This window comes from Typopeltis vanoorti, chromosome 25 (assembly GCF_054136105.1).
Source record: "Typopeltis vanoorti isolate ZY-2024b chromosome 25, IOZ_Tvanoo_1.0, whole genome shotgun sequence".
Taxonomy (NCBI): Eukaryota; Metazoa; Arthropoda; class Arachnida; order Uropygi; family Thelyphonidae; genus Typopeltis; species Typopeltis vanoorti.
Window position 1 is genome coordinate 41,757,767 of NC_143573.1, and position 27,012 is coordinate 41,784,778.

The 27,012-nt window shown below is 34.9% G+C and overlaps 1 protein-coding gene across 4 annotated transcripts in view; it reads left to right on the plus strand.

Moving 5' to 3' along the window:
* LOC150092685 (uncharacterized) overlaps positions 1 to 27,012 on the plus strand; it is a 491,968-nt gene that overhangs the window by 212,476 nt on the left and 252,480 nt on the right. For all 4 annotated transcript variants that reach the window (XM_090414354.1, XM_090414355.1, XM_090414357.1 and 1 more), the window contains exons 3-4: positions 13,574 to 13,804; positions 19,313 to 19,377. In XM_090414354.1, the coding sequence (XP_090270480.1) occupies positions 13,574 to 13,804; positions 19,313 to 19,377 (296 nt within the window). The remainder of the gene's footprint in view (positions 1 to 13,573; positions 13,805 to 19,312; positions 19,378 to 27,012) is intronic.

A 27,012-nucleotide genomic window follows, 5' to 3' on the forward strand; every position in this document is an offset into this window, starting at 1 on the left:
CTATACTATAAAATGGTCTTTGCCGCCCGCATGCAGTGTCTATCTAAGCGCCCCTGTAACGATCCAGGTGTGTGTGGTTCTTTTACGATAATAAAAATTTAAATTATTTGAAATTTCTTAAATAAATTTTGACAGAACAGCCACACGTTGGTTCGCTAAATGTAACAAACCGGGGGTGTTGACTAGGCAGGATAATCATTAAAAACCAGAATATTCAAAAAATTCTCAAAAGTTAAAGCAAATTTTGATAAAGCCACTTCACTTTAATCATTGAATATGATACAGGGATTATAGCCTTCTCACCGACCTGAATCACTAACAAAATTAAAATGAATTTTAATTAAAGTTAAAATTTATTTGAACTAAAGTTTAAAAAATTCTTGCATTTTACTAAATGCTTAGTAAGTTGTAAACATTTTTTAATAATTTTTATAAGTGGAACTATCTTTTAGGAAAATAAAAGAAACTCAAGATAGATGATAAAATAAGAAAAGAATTCAGAAATAATAATTAGAACATTTTATTAATATTAAATAAGTATTCAAAAAATAAAATCTTGACAGAATAACAGAAAATAAATTAATTACATAAATATACTTGAAATTTTTTAATTAAAATTTTAGGGTTCTTGATTTCATATTCACCAAATTAGAAATAATGGTCTTAACGTCTAATTCCACACATACATCATTTTCAATAGCTATTAACACCAAACTAACAAGCCTTTTTTGTGAGATACTTGTTCTTAAGTAGGTTTTAATCAATTTCGGAAAAGGAACGTTCACCGCTCGCTACACTAACAGGTAAGGTTAATAGTATTCTTAAAGCAATTGAAAAGTTAGGGAAAGATAAATTATTGGACACAATAAAATTAAAAATATCGAAAGGGTTTTGAATATTTAAATTATCCTTTTGAAAAATATCCCAGAAAGCACACAACTCTTCATGTAGTTCTATGGCATTTATGTCTTTATTGTCGCCGCCCATCAAGAGAATCTCTAAATTGTCACAATTTTTTCTTAAATCTTCGTTATTAATTTGTAGTAATCTATACAATAAATTAAAATGATCATAATATGTTTTTAGTTGTTCAAAACGTTCTATTAACGAACACATTGCAACGTCTAGAAGTGTATAAAACACATTCACTTTAAATTTATCTTCTGGTGATTGTGGCGTTTCGTCATGATGCTCATATTCAAATTGTCATGTCTTCGTCCGTCATCGAACTTCCGTACCAGTTTTAAATCCTTGTTCTCCATCCACCTCTTCACTCAGTTCTTTTGCTGTTTTTAGAACTTCTTAAAAATTTGTATCTGATCAATACTCTTGTAAGAATATTTTTAAGTTTTCGATAGACCCTAAAGCAAGTGTAATGTTCATATTTTGTCTTGAAGCATTTTACTCACAGGCTTTATTCTGTTAAGTAAATCATGCCAAATTATAAGAGAAAAAATAAATTTGTGGTCCTTCATTTTAGCACATAATGTTTGTGCTTCTTGCTGAGTTTCTTTTTTAAAATTTCAAAAAGTGCATCGTAAATTTCTCCTAACTGATATCGTAGAGGGCAGATTGCATTAATTTTACTTTCCCATCGCGTTTCTGGCTGTTTCAATGTTAAATTTTTTACGAACTTTAAAAGGATTGCCCAACGTTTGTAAGAGAATGAAAAGAAATTATATATTTCTTGAATAATTGCAAAGAAACGAATTGTATCTGCATTCACTTTGGCTGCATCATTAATGATTAAATTTAGAGCATGAGCAGCACATGGCATGTAAAAAGCTCGAGGATTTTTGTTCAAAAGCAAATTTTGGAGTCCATATTTTTTCCCTTTCATATTTGCCCCATTGTGATACCCTTGATCTCGCATGTCTTCAATGGGAATATTCCATTTTTCCAGTTGTTCCACTATTGTTGCACATAAACCACGTCGTGTGAAATCTGATATATCTGCAAAACCTAAAACGTTTTCCCTGATCTTGACAGTTCCATTGTCACAGGAAACAAAGTGAATAATAATGGTCATTTGTTCTGTTTTACTTGCATCAGGTGTGCAGGCTAAAATTATGGATTAATATTTAGATTTTCGAATTGATAATAAAATTGTATCCCTGATTGCATTACTTAAAGTTTCCAATATTTCATTTTGACTGTCTTTACTCAAATAGTGTACTCTATTGTTTCCTTGTAGGGCGCTTTCAACATGATTTTCCATAACGGGATCAAACTTCGCAAACAGTTCGACTAATTTTAAAAAATTGTCGTTATTCCTTTCATATAATTTATCAGATGATCCGCGAAAAGCTAAATTTTGGCTACCAAGGAATTTTATAATTTCAATCAAGCGTTCTAAAACACTCGTCCAATGTTTCTTTTCCATTTCATACATGCTTTGAGTCTGGCAATCAATAGTAGTTTTGTTTTTTAAATTTTTATCAGGTGCCTTCCATTTTAAGAAATTTTTCATGTGAGCTAAACTAGTCTCATGTCTATGCAAAGTTGTACATATATTTCTCCAATCGTTATAACCTTCTACAAGATTACTTGATTCAGTAGGTTGTGAAAAGCTTGCAACAAAAGCAAAAAACAGAATTTAAAGTTTCGGAATAAATGAGCTATGTTCTTGGCATGAGCTCCCCATTTTCCATTTTTCTATTATAATACATGTCGCCAAATTTACGACTATATGTATCTCGGGGATATATTATATTTTTCTTTTGAACAGGCCTCATTTCAATTAAAACTTGTAATTTTTCATCAATATTTCCCCATTCACCTGGATCTTCTAAATTTACAGACTAACAGTGTGTGTTAGTTTCGTGGTCAACTACAACTAAATCTTCTCCTAACTGTTTTTCACTTAAATCCTGCATCTTGTTATCTTGTTCAACAGTTGTAATAGTACTTTCATTCAAACTGGATGATGTGCACGGTTCGTCAACTCCGATTTCTGATGTATCGAGTTAGTTACAATCTGCATCAGAATATTTTAATATTTTAACAAATTTATTAAGAGTCCCAGTTTGTTTCTTAATATCTGCTTCTTTCGCAGCAGGATGCTTACGATTTTGTGCACCAGATAACTTTTTTTTTTTAAATTTTTGATTCCATTTCTATTTTATACCCACAAGAAATTATTACACAACAGATACAGAGACGAAACAATAGTCCGCACTGCAGTGCTATCAGTAGCCTATTGAGATGCGTACTGTTATAAATCTACTGTTGCTATCCTGTCATTACTGCGACATTGTAAAATTTTATTATTATTTTAACTTTGTGTACTTGTAATTTCTATTAATTACTTGTGATGTCTTTTTTCTTTACTTTATACTTTATTCTCCGTTATTCTAATATAGCTGTGCATGCTTTCTCTCTCTCAGAATCTCTCTTGTTTATGTTATTACGTGCTATGTTTACATCAAAGTCAAATAACATTTATTTACATTACTATTAAATGTACACGAATTTAAATATTAGGGAGATTGCTTTCTCTATCCTTCTATAAAAACTCTTTAGAAAAATTTAGAACGTTTTTTCTTCAACTTTAAAATACTTTCTTTAACACAAAACGTTATCTACTCTCAGTTTACAAATTTTATTAAACTCCAAGCTTACTCGCAAAGAGGTTACCTAAATCTCTCTGTTAAGTTATCTTTACAAATTTGATATCAACTTCTAACATGACAATTGATTCTCTTAAGGACACTTCTTAACCTTATTTAACATTAAACATATATCTTAAAAGTCTTTCTAATACAACTATAAGAGGAATTATATAAAAGTTTTGAACTTACAAAGGCTCTGTATCTCCCAATTAGTCAAAAGTCTTTCACTAAAAGTTCTATGGCAATTCTTTCATCTCAGATCTTCATCTGGAATTTTGGCTTCAGCTATATCAATTGGGAAGGTAGCAGGAGTCGTACAGTTCCGTAAAAATGTTAATCTCCCACGGCGAAAAGAAAAACTTATTAGCGAAGTTACTTTGGGAAATTTGCCTCGCCTTTTCTCCTCTACTTGGGCTTGCCGAAGATGCCTGGACGACTGCCGTCTCAAGTAGCTTGAATTGCTGCCTCTAAGAAACTGAAAATGCCACCTCCAAGAAAAATAAAACTGTTGTCAACTGTCAATCAGGATCCCTCTGGACTAGAAACTTTTCTCTTCTATGGCATTTGGGACTTCTCCTTTCGGGAATTTGAAAGCTCTGTCTGTGGCATATTAGTAATTTTTCTCTAGCGACGTCTTGAACCGAGAAACTCCTTTCTGGAAGCGGAAAACTCCTCTCTCAACCAATGTCTGGATCTGGGATGCTCTCTGATGATGTCTGGAACCAAGCAGCTCTGTCTCTCTTCGGCAACGTCTGGGACCGGGCAGCTTTAGCAATGTCTGGAACTGAGCTGCCTCCTCTTTGATTGTGTCTGGAACCAGGCAGCCTCTCCTGTCTCTCTGTGGACGTCTCTGGAACTGGGCCCCCTCCACTTCTGCAGCAATCTCTGGATCTGTGCAGCCCCTTCTGCTTGCTTCAGTCCCTTTTTATTATACCTCCTCTGAGACCTTGCATGAAGTTTGGCAACCCCCAAAGAATCAGTATGATTCTTTCATCTTAAGTTTCAAGTTCGGCACGTCTTTTGTTCTCCTCCGCTTTCTTTTAATTGTAAGTTGCCGGCCATCGGAAAGTTGTTTGAACCTTTCTGACTGACTTAGCAGATGTTTACACTTAGAGCCTGCAAGCCTTTCTCATACAAACAAATTTTAATAACAATCTTTCTAATGCTGCCATGTAGATCTATTACATGCAGCTTTGGCGATATAATAGCCTTTGTTTTTAACACTCTAACATATTCTTATTAAAGCAGTATATACAGTTAACTTCCAGAGTGTTATTTACAATAACATCTAAAACAAGCTATACAGAGACAAAGTTTATTTTTACAATATTCACATGGGACTTAACCAAAGCAAACAATCGAATGTAATGTGCTTTGGAATATTTAAGCTACAATCGAGTTTTTACAGTACCATATGATTGGTTACATAGCAAGAAATGTTTTGTACGAAAATTCGTTTCTGCACATAAAAACCATTCACCGTTTCACTTTAGATTCTGGAGACAAGCATTTGCCTGCTCTCGCTGCAATATACAATTTTTTAAAAATTTTTATTTGGTGTATCCAACCTTATTTATTTTAATATTGAGCATTCTAAGAATTTTTTGTTTTTATGATAGAAATTTTGTTTCTTAAAAATGAACTTATGCCCCGTGCCCCGCGCCCCCTTCATAGCAGCACCCGCATGCTCTGCATGTCCGCTTCTGCCGGCCCTGTATATATATGCTATGGGGGTATACATATACTCAATGAGAGGTTACTGAGTATACATATATACTGAGTATATATATGTACATATATATATATATATATACACATATACTTATGAAGGCAAACACATTATTGGACATGAAACATTTCAAATTTCGGCTTATCTGCTTAACTCGGCTCAAAACAATGAAGAGACAAAAAACATGACAAAAATGTTTTTCAAATTTCAGCTTATCTTTTTATATATATAGAGTGGATATATATAAATGGTGTACTTGATGATGTTCAGTTCATGTTTACTGCGATTACTCTTGAAGTTATTTGACAACTTCAAGCATATTAAAATTTAATTACTCTATTTATTTTCTTATGTGATTCATATCCATGAAAGCTTGTAACATACATTTAGTCCATGGATGAATAATTCATTCTGCTCTATTAACTAAGCATGCTAGTTTTTCAAGCCACTAGCCTTAGTTGCTTTATGTCTCCAATAAATAGGTGGTGGTCTTGCACTGAGTGACAATAATTTTCTATCGCATACAGTCATACAATATGCATTCCTACAGAGCATCCTGTTGGTTATTAGAGATCACCACTGCTATCCACTTGACCAGCTAGGACTTACTCATTGTAACTAGTCGTAGTTTATTGTTGTCCACCCCATATGCATTTGATGTTTTGTATCTGAGTTCATTGGGCCTCCATGTTATGTTATGCTGATATGGCATGTTTATAAAGTTTACAGTTGAAATAGCATTGCTACTATCTCAAAATATGGGAAATGTTCTTCCAGGTTAAAGAATTCTGAGTCAAATTGTGTTTAGTAGAGTTTTTCAGATATTTCATGTCATGCAAACATGCATTATTGCATGCTCACATGAGGGGGAAGGATTACTTGAGCATCCTTGTGTACCACAAAGAGAGTATGCAGAATATTACATAAAGAGAACATCTCTCATATTGTGTTTAGTAATTTGATCCTTTGAGTCATTCTGGGGAGGCTGAAATTCTAATAGGCTTAATGCATGAACACATCTTGTTCTGAGTCATTTGTAAGTGTTAACAATTTTCCCAGTTTATACCTCAGAGTCATGTTGATGAATCCTTATGCTAATATATAATGTAATTTTCAACATCACTTCAGTGTGAATTGTGATGGATATCTTTTAATAATTCATTAGTCTGTTTATTTTTGAAGTTGATTTACAGATGATATTATTGTATGATTTGTGCAAGATCATTGCTGCTGCTTCTACTAACATCCTACCCTTGTAGGTTTTTATGCCATGGCACAGTTTCAAGATTCCTCTTGAAGCTGTGCCATAACATAATCACCTCATAATCAACTGCCTTATAGCTCCACATATATTCCTTCTTTACAGAATATTCCTAATGCTTTACAGTGTCCCAAGTTAAGACCGCATGGTCACTCTCCCCAGGCAGAGGCAATGTGATCACTTTGGTTATGAATAGCTCTTCTGATCCTACAACCAGATCCAATACTCTTATACCCCAAAGTTCCCACTCCTTCACATGCTGCCTCAAGTAATTATCTCTCAGTAGGGTATACATTTTGTTTCTTTCCTGCCATGTGATCTTTCTTCTTTCCAATCTTCTTCCTCTTGTGCTTTATCCCATCTATTTGGGGTCGGCTTTTTACATGATGTGACTTTTATGTGTGCAGTCCCAACCGACTTGTCACAGAGCCTAGTGTTGGATAGGTATTTTTTGTCTGTAGAAGTGTGTGTGCTCATGGGACCAGTTCGCCTCTTTTGAGGGATTAAAAACCCGAGTTTCCAGGAGAAAAAACCTAACCCACCTTTAGTTGAAAGATACCAGATAAAGGTTCTTCACATCATAGAAGGAATCGAATTCAGGTCTTTCCAACCAAAGGACTTCATCTATACCAACTGAGCTAGAGGCTCTTTTCTTTTTTCCAATCTATATCTCCATAATTAAAGTTCCCATCATAATTACTTGACTTGCACACTCATTTTACTAATTTGCTGATGCATGCCTTCCTGATCATCCCTGGAACCCCATGGCCTATAGCAGCACCCAACCATATTTTGTCTTATTGACCTCAATCCTGTACCAGACTACTTCAAAAGAACAGCCACCATCCTTCTTGTCTCCTATTCTTTTTGGCTGCAATTCATCTATTATCAGCAGCACCCCTTCCCCATCCTATCTTCTCTATCCTCCCTGAAAATATTAAACCCCTCATATTCTATCCCTGTAACTACATCATCTGCTGTTAGCCAAGTCTCACTAATGCCACACTATTGTCTCATTATAATTTTTGGTATGAACCAATGCCAGAAACTCCTCCTTCTTGTTCATGATACTTCTAGCATTAGTATAGAGAAACTATAGCATTGCTTTAGTCCCATAGCTGTCTTTACTTCCTGAATTGATTACCTCCATATAATGTTCTTGCTAGAGAGACTGGATTCTGTATTTGTTGGTCATTCTCACACTCGTTTGCCTCATGGATGCGCGCGTGCACACACACACACACACACACACACACACACACACACACACACACACACACACACACACACACACACACACACACACACACACACACACACACACACACACACACACACTTCCTCATGGAATAATTTTCACCTCTCAGGTCATTATTGCCAACTAAGACAATTAGTTCCTTCACCTTATCTTTCTGCATCTGGATAGCATCACTAATATTATTAACTTTTGCACCAAAAAACAGTATTTTGTTACACTTTCATTAAGCATCCCTCTAATCATCTTCATGCAAAATTTTCTCCTTACCTTGTTATTCTCGTTTGTTCACATTATCTTGATATAATAAATTTAGTTTAATCCTTTATCCAAGTGTAAGCAAACAAAGTTTGCACCTGAAAATTTCAGGACTGAGGCAAGGTGGTGCAACTCCAAGCAAAGGTGGACCAAGCTCTCATCACTCCTTGTCTCAGTATCTCCCATAATGCAAAGCACATCTCCTTGCGGACATGTATACTGCTATGCATTAAGAGAATTGCCACTACCCAGACTGGTTTCGACCTTCCGACCTTTGCTCGGAGTTGCCTGGTGTTGTGCCACCTTACCTCAGTCCTGAAGATATTTTCAGGCGCAAACTTTGTTTGCTTACACTTGGATAAAGGATTAAACTAAATTTATTATAGTCTAACTAAGTGCAAAATAAACTTCCAACATCTTTCTCTAAATCCGGAGTAATTCAATAATAAGGTGGTACACCTATTGGCAACTCGTATAGGTAAATATGACCTCTCCTATTGCTTCTGCCTTAGTATCTCCACATTTGGGTCTGCCTCCCACTGACGAGACTTCAATAAAGGTCGAAACCAGTCTGGGTAGTGGCCCTTCCCTTAATGCATAGCAGTATACATGTCTGCAAGAGATGTGCTTTGCATTATGGGAGATACTAAGAAAGGAGTGATGAGAGCTTGGTCCACCTTTGCTCAGAGTTGCCTGGTAATGCACCACCTTACCTCAGTCCTAAAGATATTTTCAAGTGCAGACTTTGTTTGCTTACACTTGGATAAAGGATTAAACTAAATTTATTATAGTCTAATCAAGTGCAAAATGAACTTCCATGATCTCGATACTTACTTTGGACCTCCTGTTCCTTCCTCTTCTCAGCCATGCTAATCTCTTGATGTTTCTGAAATTTTTCAATTAGGCACTTTGTCTTGTAAAGGATAACATGCAAGTGCACTATTTTCTTATTGTGGTCCACTTTGTATTTCTACTGCTGCATGTTGGATATTAATTCTGACATTAACATTTTTCTAGTCTACTATCTACTCTACTAATACTTGCTTTATTCTCTCCAGCAAACTGGCAGTCACTCTTAAAATGCTTACTACATGCTCAATCACCAGTTTTGCTCTCCTTTCATAAATCCTTCATCTCTTGCAATGAATACATCTCACACACTGCACTGAACAAAATCACATAAATTCAATTCTCCCAACAATGATGTATTTGCGACCATTGTTCTACCACACACAGGCACCATGCTAACAATATCGAATTTAAATACATACACACAGTTTACTTAAAACTAAATAACTCAGTCTATCACACATCCATATAAAATAATAAACTACAATAAATTAACCTATTATTATTATCTAAATTATGAAAAAAATCACTTATCTTTTAGCAGCGTTAATCACCAGCAGTATATACAATGCACCAGGGGCAGCTCATGCGTAGGCACTGCAGAACTGCAGCACCCCCAATTTTTCTCGCTACATAAATATATTTATTCATTTATTTATATTTGCTTGTAATATTTAATTTTATCATCAAGAATCTTATGCAATTCTCTTATTTTGTATAAAAAATAATAAAAATCCATCTTGTAGCACTTAGGAGGGCAAAGGACATAAGCAGCACTGTGTTTACCACAGTGTCATATTGCTACGCGCTCAATCATATGCACATCATAGTGAGATGCGAGTTATTATCGTAATGTGGCGCTGTCCGTCACGCAGTTCCATTGTTGTTTATATGCAGTTTGCACCAGTAGTAGAGTGTTCGTAGTGCTTATCGTGTTTACTCCGTCTCTTTAAATATTTGGACATTACAATTAAAGACATAACGTTTGTTATAGTTTTTATTTTAGAACATTATTGGGGTTATGATAATTGATTTTATTTTTAAGTAATTTTGAATTATACTAAATTGTATAATTTTATCGATAATAAACAATATTTTTTCATGAAACAAAACAAGAAGAATATATTTTATTTTTAAGTAATTTTGAATTATACCAATGGTGTATAATTTTATCGATAATAAAGAATATTTTTTCATGTTTAATTTTTTTTAAAAAATTTTTATCATAATTTTGATATTTTATCCAAATACGTATACATTGTACTTACAGTGTGTACGTATATTGCGAAAATTGCAGCACCCCCACGATTTCAAGCCACAAGTCGCTACTGCAATGCACCATCTTGTGGCTGAATTCTGAGACTGTCTTCTTCTTCTGGACCCTGCTCCATAAACTATTCTCTTGCCTTAAGGTTTATCCATCAGCCACTTCCTGTCCAGATTACCAGCCCAGCTTCATATCTGTCTCAATGCACTGTAATTTATATAACAGCATTCCATTGTGTTGCTATTATTTATCCAGCTCAGCTCTCATTTTATTATAACAAAGTGAATAAATTACAGGAGTGGCTTACCCTTCACAAAACTATGCTGTCCATTTCTGAATTTTGCTCTTAACCAACTTCTCCAATACTTTGACTACTCCTGTAAGTGGCCAATACATCGTTAATGCAAATGCATTGCTTCTATTATGCACACCTATAAGTAATCAATGTATTGCTAGGATGGGCTTTCGAGTCTGATAAACCTTTTTTTTTTTTTGAGCACATTTTCTTTGGGTTTAATTTTTTCCAAAACATACCATTATTTGAAGGCTATTTGAAAGGTTATTTATGAAAGCCAAATATATGAAACTGACCTAATACATTTAGGTGATGAAAAGTAGTCGATGACAACTGCCTAAAACAAATGAATGCTATATGCGTCATAGCGGACAAAGAACGATCGAAATCAATCAATCATGAAAGTATGATGAGCACTTATAACGTTTCAATAAAGTCTCTGGTTTTTTTTTGTCTCGTTAATTGCATGTTAGTCGGCAGTGAAGAAAACAAGCAAGCAAACTAACAAGCGAGAGCAGTGAGCGCTCCGATTCTGATCTGCGCACCGCTTTGAATAATAGGCTATATCTTCGGGAATTTTTCGAATTTCTTGATAAAAAGTTAGGAAGATTTTTAAAAGTACATACTTTCAGAAAATAATATTAAAAAATCGATTTTTTTGATCCTCTAAATAGTACTGCCTCCTTAAAACTATCAAAAAGTTACAAATTAGCAAAAAGAAAATGCCACAGAGTAAAAACCTGATGTGATAGAGAAAAATGGGTTTCATATTTGAAATCAGCACACCCAAATTAGTAAAAAACAAGTCTCATATAAAAGTCAGCAAAAATTGTGTTGGACTGTGTAATCTATATGAATAATAAAGGACAAATGGGGAAAACACACACACACATGAATGGCTTGAATTTTATCAGTGATGGCACATTCGTAGATTAGCTTATTTAAACCTGCTATAAAATATTTTAAATGGTGTGAAACAACAAAGAATCAAGACTGAAAGTTGGGTGAATGTTGATAGGATGACTTTGAGGATGAAATTCCCACCACTGATATAGATTATTGAGCTAAGCTGAACTCATGCAGTTTAGAAAATACTTCAGCTCCTTCACTAACTCTCAATTTTTCCTATAGTAACTAGAATATGGCATTCTTCTATTTCTTAGCTGCTGTTAAGAATTAGAAGAGTGCCATAAAAAAAAATTTCACATTTGACTTCCAGAGACGCTGTATGGTCACTGCCGTACCTCACATGGTTTTGCCAATGATGTCTTCTGCCAGAATAAGTGATAGGGTCGCAGATTCCCTTTCCACACAAAGTTTGTAGGACAATCACAAACATCCATGCCCAAGGCAGGATTCGAACCCGCAGCCTCTTGGCTGGAGAGTGGGTTCGAATTCAGTCAACCAGGCCGGCCATAACACCAGTATATCCTGTTGTAACGGTGGTACAGTATTATTATTACAGTCATACCCCGACTTACATGAATCCAGAGTTATGCGGTTTCATATATGTACATATTCCTGTCCCACTTCACGCCTCACCACTAGTCGTATCTTTCCGCCGCCGGCCGCATTCGCCAGTGTCTCACATGCTGTGAACAAGCACTGACGTGTTTCACGTGGCCTCCATTCATACGCGATTTTTATAGTCTACAAACCTTGTGATTGTTTAATGTTATGTTCGTGATAAAAATTTTATCACATAAAATATAATAATGTCATCCGAAAGAAGCAAGTCCTATTCTTCTACAGCTAGCAAGAAAAGAAAAACATTGACTTTGGAAACAAAACTCAACATTATTAAGGATTTTGAAGGCGAAATGAAAATTTGTGAGCTAGCAAAGAAGTTTGATCTACAGGAATCCACAGTAAGAACAATCATAAAAGAAAGGTTTACAGATTTTGGAGGACATAGATTCTAACGAGGAATGAATTGTAGCCACAAGGTAAGGAATAAAAAAATCATTAACTTGCTATGAAGAAATTTTGCGTGACAAGAAAAAAGACATCATGCTGTCAGACAAATCTATTAGATTTTATGAACCCATTGACATCGAAATAACTTTTTTTTTTATGTACGAAAAACAAAAACTACAATTATGATTATATTTCTTAAAAAATATAGGTGTTTTTGTAAATCTTTGGTCCCAATTAACTAATATTTTGTATGTTTGTATGCAAAATTATACCTGAGTTATGCGAATTCGACTTACACGCTTTTTGTTGGTCCCACCTACTGTGTAACTTCGGAGTATGACTGGTATACTGGTATTATGATTATAGGATTATTCAGCAGTCTGTGTAGGTGATGCAGGGATCATTCATTAGCAAAGAGTCAGCTAATTTATATAATTAAGAAAGAACAAGCAAATTGTGCTTGTGAAAGCACAATTTGCACAATTGTATATCACAGTTAACTGTGATATACACAAAATGAGAGAACATATTGTATGTTAGTGTACTATACTCAGTGATGCATCTGGTATCATAATAATTCTAATAAATTAGGAGAGGGAAAATGTGGTAATGTCTATAAAATTATCCTTATTGTAATGATTGTTAATGTTAGATATGTTAATGTTAATGTTAGATAACTTATCTAATTCATTGTTAATGAATTAGATAAGTTGAATTCATTAATAGTGACTTTATAAAACTCCATACAAAATCCATACATTTTGTATGGACAACCATAATCCATATTTTTCATTTTTGTATTTCACATGGACCATACAAAAATGTATGATACTTGTTTCTTGGAAAATTTCTGTGCTATGATGAAAGTTTTATGCAGAATAAAATCTAATGCAAAAAGAGACCCAAATAAATATTATATGCTGTTGATTTTGTTTTAATTTAAGGATATGAAACCTTTCATATTTGTTAATTCTTTGTATTAATAATTTTGTAAAGTTAACCAGTATTGTACAATATTGCTAATACTACAAAATGAATTTATTTTAAGTAATGTATGTGAGATATTTATACTATCAAATTGTTTTGTTGTGAAGTTTTTACATCTGTAACTTTTTTTTTTTTTGAATACAGTTACTTTCATGAGGCTCTAGCAAATAGTGATCTGAAAGTTGTAGATTCTCCATCCAATAAGACTAGCTCAACTAATGCTCCTCTCACAGATCAATCTGGAACAACTGGAAATAAAATCTTATCCTCAAATAATATACTATTACCACACATTATAGGAACAGCAGTATCTACAGGAAATGTGTATCGAATAACAATAGATTCCTCATCGAATGGCCCAGGCTATCCTCAACAGTGAGTAGAGTTGCATCTTTTTTTAATTGATTATAAATAAAATCAAGTTAGTTGTTGAGCTATGCATGATGTAAAACTGATCAGACAGTAGTAGCTATACAATTTTATGTAGTATAGTAGCAATAATGTTATATAATTTTTAGCTGAGTCCTTTGGATTGGAAAAGATCTGGGTTTAAATCTTGCCATGATGCAAAGAACATTTATAAGGGTTTTTTCAATTACAGGTGGATTAGCCAGTCTCAAATAAGGTGGCTGAGTTTTTTTTTCCCAGAAACTCAAAAATTTTTACCTTCTGCAAAGCATATAAATAAATTTGAGAACACACACAATTAAATAAAACAGATCTAATGAGTGTAGTGCAGTTCAATGTATTTTGAGGTGGAACATGGTTAGGTCTGTTGATGAGCATTCAGAAGTGATTCCTTGGAATCTTTATAGTAACTGTTTATTATTCCCAGATGTTATGAGCATGCTTGACAACTGTGGGTCATTTCAATGGTATCTTTAAAGCAGATTGCTACTGAACATATTGTCCTATTTAGTAATAAGAGTACAGTGTTTTTAAATGTTTGCCACAGTGTTTTAATATCATTGTTTTGCCAGTTTTCTTCACTGAATGAGTGAGTAGAGTATCATCTTTCAAACTTACTGGTTGTGAGTTCTAATCTTACTGTGTTATGGATGTTTTGTCTGCACGGTTAGTCTCTAGTGGCTATGTGCTTCACAACCATATGCCTGGAGAAGGAGTAGGGGCTTGCCAGCCATATCTGCAATGTTTGCGACGCATACAGGTTCCAGGATAGTAAAGGCACCAAAGAGGAGGAAATACTTTAAAAAAACGTTTTTTAAAAGTGATTTTTTTATTGGAGGAGGGGGGGGATAGGGGCGCCAACTAAAGTTTTGCACACAGGCACTGGACACTACTTGTTGTTTTAAGGATACTTGCGACATAAGACTGAATGATATAATCACGTAATCACAAGAAAGATATTTATTTAACCAAATATTTCGGTCTGGAAATAGCAGACCATCGTCTATTTTTTTAAACTGTTCTTGTAATACCACCGACGATGGTCTGCTATTTCCAGACCGAAATATTTGGTTAAATAAATATCTTTCTTGTGATTACGTGATTATATCATTCACTGGACACTACTGACATGCTACTGGGTATAGGGGCACCAACTAAAGTTTTGCACACAGGCACCGGACACTACTGGCATGCTACTGGGTATAGGGGCACCAACTAAAGTTTTGCACACAAGTGCCGGACACTACTGGCACACCCCTGGGAAGGAGTGTCCTAGGTTTGATTCCTGTTGATGACACGAGGAACTTGAGGATCTTCCTCAGCTATACCCAACTTAGCCGGTCTTGGGCATGGCCAGCAGGTTTCCCCCCCCCCCCCAGTTTATCTGGGGTTTTTCATCCTGCAAGCAGGCAAACCGGCCCCATGAACACACACACACACACACACACACACACACACACACACACACACACACACACACACACACACACACACACACACACACACACGCGCGCACACACACACACACACACAGACTATGGTCAAAAAATATGTACTTAATCCCTCATTAGGAGGGCTCAACCAGTCCTGAGGAACAGTTGAGGTGTGGGGGGAACCCCACACGAATAAATAAATAAATAAATAAATGGATTTTTGGAATGTCTTTTAGTAATAAATAACAGACTACATGTGATGGAAAGGACTGGTGGGGTTGGTTAAAGAATGCTAGATATAATGCATCAGAATGCTTGGTTAAAGAGTGCTTCATGATAGCAACAGATGATTTGTCAATAACCAAGTAGTCACATTCTTTTCAACTGAGAAAAGTGATTGTACACTCTTTATCTCGGAGGTTGACAAGCATCTAGAATTTTCATTTACAAAGGGGTATATGTGGAACTGCAGAGCAGGTGACAAGCTCAGGAGGCAGCTTGGAGTGTGATGGCATCGGAATCTGAAAGAGGACAATTTTAGCAGCCCATGGAGATGGGCAAAGGGAGGGATATGTGATGGGGAGCACTGTTTATATAGGGTCAGTGGAATAAATCAGGTAGGAGTTAGATGGATGTGTGTCATCATTAAGCAGGAGCTGCAAGAAAAGAAAAAGTTGTGGAAGGTGTATAAGTAGAAAGGTTAATGATTAGTAAGCTATTCAGTTATATAAAGAGTAGGCAAGAAAGGTAACCAGTAGTATGGTAAAGAAACCAAATCAGATTGTGTGAGGAAATTAGCCAAACAGATCAAAGGAAATCCCAAAGAATTTGTTTGTTTGCAGTACAATGAATGAAAAGAAGACAGCTATGGGAGGAATAACTTTAATGAGAGCTGATGATGGGGAGGTAACAGAAGCAAATCAGATAATTGAGTTACTGAGTGAACAATTAGGAAGGGTGTGTGCCATCCAGGTGCATTCTTGCTAAATGTGCACCTGGAGACAACTGCATGTTACAGAAATAACTTTAATTTAAAATAAAATTATACAGTTACTCAGTGCTTTGACATTCACATTGAGGTCATCATCATCACTCACTCACTCACTCTCTCACACACCCACCCACCCCAAGAGATGCATGCTATATTACAATTCGTTTCAGTATGCATGGTTACTGTGATCAGCCACTGACTCTAGTTTGATGTTAGGTGGGGAACAAATAAAAATACATAAATCAAAATTAGCTCTAGTAAAAAATGAATAAAGGAAAACTGCATCATTAACTAATGGGCAAAATTTAATCTTTGGAGTCCTGTTGTCTTTTGTTCAGAACACCAGAAAACTACAATCCTGGATTGTTAAGAATCTACAGTTCTACTCCCCTCTACTTTTTTTTATTGGCTCCCATTCAAGAAAGGTTTTGTAAACTGATAGTACTTTCATACCATGGATGAACTAGGATATTTTTTTTCATTCATTTTTTATTTCTTTTTACATAGTCCAGAAACTCTTCTTCAGAGATCAAACATGGAATTCTTTCAAGCCACTTTAGGCCTCCAGTAAGCAGAGTGATAGTCTCACACCGAAAGGTAAAATTCATCTACCACCTAAAGACATTCCCAAACATCCATGTGCACAGCAGAATTTGTACATGCAGCCTGTTGGTTGGAGAACAGATATGCTAACCAGGTCAGTGAATTGTATTCAGTTAGATTTAGAATTATGTTTTCCTGTTTAAAGATTAAAGATGCCATGAAATTATGTTCTTAGTTTCATCCTTTATCAAGTGTAAGCAAACAAAGTTTGCATGTGAAGTCACTTCACGACTGGGCTACTTGTATATAGAGGCTAATAACTTCACATTAATTGCTTTAGTATCCCATAATGCAATGCAAATATCCTTATGGACATGTATAATGCTATGCATTATGGGAAGGGCCACTATCCAGACTGGTTTCGACTTTATTGAGGTGAAAGAATAAAGGGGGTGCTCATCACAGGCCTAAAGTAGTTAGTATAGGGGTACAAGAGAGCCTGATAGTATTAGGAGAAAGAAAAGACAAATAGCATAAGAGATGGAGGAAAGGCCTTAGCACTTTTATACCATCATATAGCCAAAAGCTATTAGTTTTCCTTTTTCACCAATCTCATATAGATGAACAACCAAAAGACCAAGAGAGGAGGATGGCTGGTGGCATGCTCTGTGTGTTTCTGCTCTTGGGCCCCTGCTGTTTCACTTGTTTATGGGTATTGTGTCTTGTGGACCTGCTGTGGATCTTTGGTTGTTACTCCATTGTAAAAAGTTAAAAAGATAATTCTCTCCAACCCGGCATCACTACAGTGATGCCGGGTTGGGGAGAATTATAGGTAGCGCTGCTGGTGTTGATTCCTGAAGGTTGGACAGGGGAGTGGAGTTGCAGTTTTAATATTGATAGGAGTGCAGAGGTGTGGGACTCCATACCATATTGATGGTGCCGTACTGTAGGAGGGGATGAGATTAGAGATGGGGGGGTTGGCTGTAGACTGGAGTTTGGAGGGCATATTACAAGTGTTGTGAGGACTGCACATTATGGTGCTACTGCTGCTGTGGTGTGTGTGTGTGGGGGGGGTGCTCTGGCATGTGGGGATGGGGAGGTGGTTGTGCCATTGTGTTGAGGCACTGTCAGACTGCACTTGGACTGTTGTGATCCGATTTGATCACCTGGTTTCTGGTGCGGTATGGAGGCATTGGAGGTGATCCAGAGACAAGTGGCTGGTGCAGTATCAGTACTTTGGAATGCTGACTGTGGAGGTGGGTTGGTGGAATTTGGATTGTAGAGTTTGGCAGATGGGAGGAAGGAAGGTGATGTGGTGAAAACATTTGGGTTGGTGGGTTGTGTGGGAGGGAGTTAATTTTTTTGCATGGAGAGGTGTCAGTGAATGGAGCACATTGCTAGCATGTTGTTGATGCAGGGAGTAGAGTGTTAGGGATTTTGGAATTCAGTATGAAATATGTTGCCAGTTGAGGAAACCTCCCATGATGAGCCTGCTGACTCCATGGAGGATGTGATGGTAATAATAGTAATAATAATGTCAGTAAGGCAGGGGGGGGGACTAAATTTAATTTCACAAATGTGTTTTAAGGGAATGTACTATGGAACTGACTGTGCCATTAACTTGGCTGTTTAATGAAGGTCTTGCAATGGAGCAGGTTTCTAGGGAGGGGTATCAAACTATAGGCCTGTTTGTATTTCTTCTGTAGTTGTTAAGATTTTGGGGAAATTGGTAAGAACTCATACATAGAATTGAAAAGATGAGGGAAATATTATTTATGCAGTTCAGCATGGATTTGTTAAAGGATACTCTTGTTTTAGTAATCTGGTAACGTTTTACAGTGGAGTAACAAGAGCAATCAATAGATGAGGCTAAGATGTGGCACCCTGTCATTTTTTGGATTTTTCCAAGACATTTAACAGGATGCCACATGACAAGTTAATTTTTAAGTTGCATTATATGGGTTTGGATATCAGGTTAGTGAATTGGATTGCTGATTGGCTCTGATAGATATCAGAGAGTTGCATATTGGAGAACAGTATCAGGGAGTAGGAAGATTACAAGTGGAGTTCCACAGGATTCCGTCCTGAGACCATTACTGTTCCCTCTTTATATCAATGATATTGTCGTAGGACTGCAAAGAAATGTTCAGTTGTTTTCAGATTATGTGAAGCTTGAGAGGATTATTATTAAAAGTGCTGATGTTTTGGGATATATATTTGAGATACATAGCATCAAGCTTGATGCTATGTAGTTTATTCTATATGGATTTATATCTTTAATTATAGTCTTTCAGTTAATTAGTTAATTTTTGTTTTGGTTATTCACTTTTCTTTGCAATATTTATTGCATGCTAATTTTTTTTAATTTATTTATTTAATTAATTAATTTATTATTATCATTTTATTTATTTATTTATATTTTGTACATAGCAAGTAACCACGTAATGTATAATAATGATATTCTCTTTTTGTTTTTCTTATTTTGAAATGGTCAGTTTTGTATTTCAGGCACAGTTTACCAGAGAGCCCACCAGATTCTGGATCTGAGCCTCCATTTTCACCTCCAAATGAAGGTTAGTTATTGAAAATTATCAGACATTGCATAGCAAGTAATGACTGAAATTATTTATATTAAATAGAATTAATATTTCTGTATATTCATGATACATTTTGAATTATCATCAAACCCCAATTTTTCTTAATTAATTGAAAATTAAGCTGAAATAAATGATTATGTGATCTGTTATTTTGAGCTGTTTGCTACTGGTGTTGTCATGACAATATTTTGTTCATTATATTCTGCATAGTCCTGCATAAAAAACCTTGAAATTCTTATCTTCCTAAAGAGGACTTCAACCTACGGTTTTTTACAAGTTTTTTAAAATGTTTTTACATTACACGTGTAATGCAGCTACACCATAAAATCCCCAAAAATATTTATCATTACAACTATATTGATAAGCTATTATGCCCTGAAAATTGATAAATCACATCCATGGTTATGCTCTGAAAATTGATATTTCGTATCTTAATTATTTTGTTTATGTAGTCTGAAACATAGATGGGAAGTTTCATTTTCGAAAATAGTTAGGTTCGTAATAGTTCATTAAAAAGAATCATTTTGAGTTCAGCATTTCATCCATCAGTTCCTTTATTGTATTTTTAGGCTTTTTTTTTTTTTTTTTTTTTTTTTGCCAACATCACATAGCAGTGAGGTTACAAGTATATATGAGAGTGTGGGGCATGAAGAAACTGTGAATGGGTTTAAAGCATAGTTTGCTGATTTCTTTGTGTGAGAGTGTGATCTCATGATGAGTCTTTTGATTCCGTGTATGTTAATTATAATAATGATAAAATGGCTTTCTTTATATAAATCACATCCATGAAAGGCTGTTACTTATAACATATTGGTGTTAATACCATGGATGTTAACAAGACCTGAAGCCATTTTAGTCCTTCAATAAGCAAGATGGGAGTTTCACACTAGGCAGTGAAATTCATCTGCCATGTAAAGATTTACAAAACATCCATACCCATGATGGGATTTGAATCTACAGCCAGTTGGCTGTAGATTCAAATCTCATTCAAATCCCTATAGATACAATGCATGCTGATTGCATCTGACTGGACCTAATTGCAAACAATTGTAAAGAAACCAAAATGTTTGTAATACATATCTGTAAGCAAAGAGTCACACTGATCCATTGCCTCTCTCGAAGGAATAAGAAAAAAAAAAAAATTAACATAATATTTGTGCAATACAGTTTGGTGAGGAAGCTATCTTCACACCAGCTGAAAAGCAGTAGATCTCATGTCCATTTTTAGAGTTGGAAATAACTCACCTTTTGTATTGTTCTATAGTTTGTGCATGATAAGAGGTCACTGAAAAGTTAATTTAGTTTACTAATTTCACTTAGATTAGTCATTCTTTTAGGTTACTAATTATTTTTGCTGAATTATTAAAAATACTTCTGTGATCCTTGCCATGAAGTCCTCCAATAAATTATGAATGGAAGAAGTTCATAACTGCAGTTGATTCTCATTATAGAAAACACTACTATATCAAACTCTCTAACCATAACAAAATACTGAAAAGTTATTTTCAATGTTATGCCAAAAGAAATGTTATAGTGGATAGCAAAGTATTCACTATAACAAAGCACATTATTTCTGTGGTCCCTGCAAGTGTGCTGTAGTGAGAGTTGACTGTATTATAACTGAATCCTCTTATATCATATTTTAATTGTAACTGTTATTTATTTTTCATTTCATTTTTGAGATTGAACTACAGTGATTTACATGACATTTTCCCAGTTATTCAGCCTTTTCAAACTCAGATATGACACTTCCAAACTAAAAAAAAAAAAAAAACGTGGAAAGTTATTTGAAGTTTTGCCTATTATTATCTGAACATCAGATCTCTACCTTACCAGCTTGGTTGTCTGAGTGTATATCATTGTTATTCTGTAACCAGGAGATTGTGGTTTCAAATCTACTGTAGCCGTGGATGCTCATGAATGTTTTTAGGTCATAGATAATTTTTGTTGCTCAGCATGAGAAAACCATCTCACTGTTACTTGGAGGCTTCAAGTGGCTTGATAATGTGCCATATTTGGTCTCTCAAGCAGAGGAACTAAATTATCTAACTTTAGCCCTACCCATGATACTAAATGTATGATAGGTTCTTGGAGTTTTTTGGTCAGAGACTTCACATACATTTATCTGATATATAATGATGATGAAAAAAATAAAAATAAAATAACAATATTGGAAAAGTCAAAGTATTGATCTTTCTGATGTCTATTATTTACAGTTTTACTGATTATCTGAACATTGATCCTTATCTAAGATTGGAAAAATCCATTTTTTCCAGTGTACATTATTTGCAGTTTTACCAGTTAGCTAATCAAACTCCTATTCTAACATTAGAAATGTCCCAGAATTAATTCATGAAAAGATCAAAGGAAGAAATGCAAATAATGTTTATCATTTGCAGTTTTTCCTTTTATCTGAATGTTAATTATCCCCTCTTTGCATTCAAATTATTCCAAACATCTGCTCCTCTCTCCCAATCTGAAGGAGTTGGATGTCACCTAACTCATCATAGCCACCTTAAACATATAAGCTATTATGTACTTTATTTTTTGGACCATAAGATGCACCTTTTTACATAGAAAAATTGACTGAAAATTGGGATGCATCTTATGGTCCGAAGGTAACATTAAAATACGAATCTTTACGCTGTTAGCGAAGTTCAATTACTGGTGCAATATGTTAATAAAATTAGTAATTATGCCACTGAAGGTAGGTATTTCAGTTATCTCGCTGCATGTGGCTGAATCACCGATTTAGAGTGTCAGTAGTCATTAGTGTAAACATATGCACTTTTGTACGGTTCATTTGAATTATTTTTTATAAGTCGTTAAAATTTTTATCTTAAAATTAGAAAAAATGAGTGTAAAACAAAGAAGACTTTCATATAATGTGAGTTATAAATTAAATGTGATAAATTATGCAAAAATGTGGAAACAGAGCAGCAGAAAGACATTTTGGTCCACCACCAACAGAAAAAATGGTTCGTGAGTGGAGAAAACAAGAGGAACAATTAAAACTGCTATGTAAACACAAGAAAACATTCCATTCACATCTAGAAAAATGGCCAGATTTAGAAGTACAAATGAAAAATTGGGTAACAAATCATCAAAACATGGGAATATCTGTTTCTATGAAAATAATAATTTTTGAAGTAAAACGATGGGACTGCTAATGGAATTTTAGATTTTACCTGATCACCCTCTTGGTGCTTTAGATTTATGAAAAGACACAGGTTATGCATGTGTACAAAAACCACTCTAGCTCAAAAAATGCCGGCTGACTATGAAGCTAAAATTATAGAATTCCATAGATTTGTCATATCAGCAAGAAGGAAATTTAACTTTGAGCTTAATCAAATTGCGAACATGGATGAAGTGCCTCTAGCTTTTGGTGTTCCTTCAAATCGGACAGTACATTCAAAAGGCACCAAATCAATAGTGATCAAAACAACAGGTCACGAAAAAACTCACTACACTGTAGTTTTAGCTTGTTGCACAGACGGAACAAAACTACCCCCCATGTTAATCTTCAAGAGAAAAACATTACCGAGAGATGAAATTTCTTGTGGCATTATTATCCACGTTCAAGATAAAGGCTGGGTGCATGAAACAGGGATGAAATTATGGATACAAAAGATATGGGCAAAACGTCCAGGGGCATTGTTTAAAAAGCCTGCGATGTTAGTGTGGGATCAATTCAGAGCGCATAAAACAGAATCAACAAAGAAGCTTCTAAAAGAAATGAAACCAGAATTAGCTATTATTCCTGGAGGCCTTACAAGTCAATTACAACCCTTGGCTGGATCTATTAATAAACCATTCAAAAATTTTATGTGGGAAGTGTGGAACATAAGTTTCAGTAAGGAAATACCGTGAGTAGACATATTACTAACTATTATAATAAATGAATTAAACTGATGTCAATTATTCTTTATTTGTAGAATTTTCACCTGAGTATCGCAGGCATCATCAGTACATGTACAAGGCTAATTAAACAATAACTGTTATATTCACAAAGCGCCACCTAAGTAGCTAAGGTTAAATTTCCTAAATTTATTTAATTATTATTTTTTAAAATTTTATTTTAATTATTTAAATTTAATTATTTAGTTATCTGATTATTAAATAATAATTATTTAATTATTCAATTATCATAATAATTTTTTTTTTTATATATATAAAAACACGAGGTTAATCTTCTTGAATGGCAGGCAGTCTCGAGTAGAGTGATGTGGACAAATATGAGAATGGGGAACTGGACAATGAGACTTATTTGTGCCTATGGTCCCAAGGTAGAAGTGGAGGAATTTTTTGATGCTTTAGAAAAAGCAACTGACACAATGAAAAAGGAAAAGTTGGTCCTTGTTGGGGATCTGAATAGCAGGGTAGGAAATGATTGTCAGACATACAAAACTATTTTGGGAAAATTTGGAGAAAAGAGCAAAGCTAATAATAATGGCAAATATCTGTTGGATTTCTGCTCAGGACATGGACTGGTTATTACTAACACCATGTTCTAACATAAAAATGTGCACAAATTTACATGGAGAGAAGAGGAAAGGAATAAGAAAATTCTCATTGACTATGTTATTGTTGATAGTGATGTTTTCTCCCTGCTGCAGGACATCAGAGTGTACAGAGGATTTGAAATTGGAAGTGATCACTATTTAGTCTTAAGCAGGATAAAATTGAATTTCATATTGAAAAGAATAACATGTAAGAAAGTTTTAAAGCGAATAAAAGTTGAGCAGCTCTCAGATGTGAACTGTAGACTGTAGAACTGTAGAAAAAAAAAATGAAAGAGTTTGAGAACAGGAACCAAACCTTGGAGATTCAATGGCAAGTCTTGAAGAAAACCCTGATTGATTCAGCCAGAGAGGCATGTGGTGTAGAAAAATCAGGACTCCATCATGGACACAGGAAGTTAAAGAGGCAGTGAAGGAAAAGAAGAAATCATATCAAAAGTTCCTGGGTAATAAGTCAGCTTTTGCTCTTAGAGAATACAGAGACAAATCTAAGAAAGCAAAACATTGTGTAAAACTAGCTAAACAAAAGTCATGGGAGAACTTTGGCAAGAACATAGAAAATAAATATCAACAAGGTGGTAAGATATTCTGGAGGTTGTTGAAGAAGCTTAGAAATGGAGGAAAGAGGACTGTAAAAGGAGTTAGAGATGATAAAGGTGACATGAAAACTGCAGAAAAAGATATCCTTGAGGTATGGAGTAATTACTTTGAAAAATTGCTAAATGAAACAAGCAGTGATAGCAATATGGTAAAAAACACTCAAGAGGCATACAGTCAGGAATACATATCCATACTTGAAGTAGAAAAAGCCATCAAAGGCTTGAAATATGGAAAGGCAGCAGGAATAGATGATATTCGACCAGGAATGCTGAAGTATGGAGATATAAAAGTCCTACAGTGGCTGCACTGCGTAGTTCAGAAGGCCTGGACAGAGGGACAAATTCCTGCTGATTGGAGTAGAGCTCTAATAGTGCCTATATATAAAAACGGAAATAAAACTGAATGTGAGAATTACAGAGGCATTTCCCTACTGAGTGTTCCTGGTAAGATCTATGCAAGTATACTTGAGAAACGGTTGAGAAGAATTGTGGAAGAAAAGCTTGGTGAAGAACAAGCTGGATTCAGGCAAAATAGAGACTGTCAGGATCAGATCTTCACTTTACGACAAATAGTCGAGAAAGCATGGGAATATAACAAAGATCTGTATTTAAGTTTTTTCGATCTGGAAAAGGCATATGACAAGGTGCCAAGAGAGAAGCTATTCAATACGCTACAGTTATATGGTGTCAATGGGGCATTATATCAAGTAATACGTAGTCTGTATTTGAGTTGTGAGTCGGCAGTTAGAATTGAAGGAAGTACAGGAAGATGGTTTAATGTTAAATCTGGTGTGAGACAAGGATGTACATTATCCCCTCTGTTATTCATTATCTATATGGATCACATTATGAAGGAAAGTGGTATTAAACATGATATTAGAATTGTAGATGTTGATGTCAGCTCTTTGCTTTATGCAGACTATGTTATACTTCTGAATAAATCTGCTACTAGTTTGCATGATTCCCTGACTAAATTGAATAACTGTTATAATAGATATGGTATGAAGGTCAGCATTAAAAAGACAAAGACAATGAAAATAGGTAGAATTGTTGAAAATGTCAACTGTGTTGTGAACGGGGAACCTGTGGAAGAAGTAAAACATTTCAGCTACTTTGGCATGATTTTTAGTGAAGATGGTAAATTAAATATGGAAATAGACAACAGAATCAACCAAGCTGGTATGGTAGGAAGTCAATTGAATAAATTCATATGGAATAAGAGAGAAATTAGTCAGAACACTAAATTAGCTGTATACAAGACAGTGTTCAAACCAATTTTAACTTATGGATCTGAGAGCTGGATCAGAAGTAAAACACTTGACCAAAGACTAGAGACTGCAGATATGAGAGTCCTGAGAAAGATTATAGGTGTGAACAGATGGCATCAATGGCAATATCATATTAAAAACTAGGATATTAGGAAAGAACTTGACATTGTCGGCATCAAGGAGTGCGTTAACAGAGCTAATCTTAGGTGGTATGGTCACTTAAACTGAATGGGTGAGGAAAGATTAGCAAAACGAGTGTTCTCTGCCAGGTTGGGAGGAAAACGACCCAGAGGAAGACCAAGATATAGATGGATTGATATGGTACAGTGTGCCTTAGACGATAGAAATATAAGATCTGATGATGATAATATTGGAGTCTTGACAAGTAATAGACTGATTTGGAGGAAAATTGTAGATAGGAAGTTAGTAATGATGTAAATTTTTCATGTAGTTCTATCATATCCTGTACACTCCTTGAGGGTACATGTCAGGAATTTGATGATGATGATGAATAATTAAATTTAAATAATTAAAAAAAAATAAAAAATAAATAATAATAATAATTAAATAAATTTAGGAAATTTAACCTTAGCTACTTAGGTGGTGCTTTGTGAATATAGCAGTTATTGTTTAATTAGCTTTGTGCCTGTACTGATGATGCCTGTGATACTCAGGTGAAAATTCTACGAATAAAGAATAATTGAAGTGAGTTAATTTCGCTATTATAATAGTAAGTAAGAGTGGAACAAATGGATCGCAAAGCCAAATCACGATGTTACAGCAACAGGACATATGAAACGGCCAACAATTTCAGAAGTATGTACCAGGCTGAAAAATTCATGGGAAGCTGTGAAAGAAGAAGAGACGATTATAAAGTCATTTAAGAAATGTGGGATAAGTAATGTGATGGATGGTACCGAAGATGGCACAGTTTTTGTAGGGAGTGACAACAATAGTTCAGACGAAAGTAATACGAACGCTGACATTAATGAGATGAGTGATAGTACCGAGAGTGAAGATGAACTGAATATTGCTAATACAAATGATTGTAACAATCAATAAAAATTAAGTAAGAATTTGTAAATATTTTTATATAATAAAATATTTTTTTCTAAAAATCGTCTCATAAATTTGGGGTGTATACCAGGTCCATTGCAGCTGTAAACTGTCCTACTTTGGCCAAACAGGTACGACAGCAAATATCAGAACACAAGGATTACA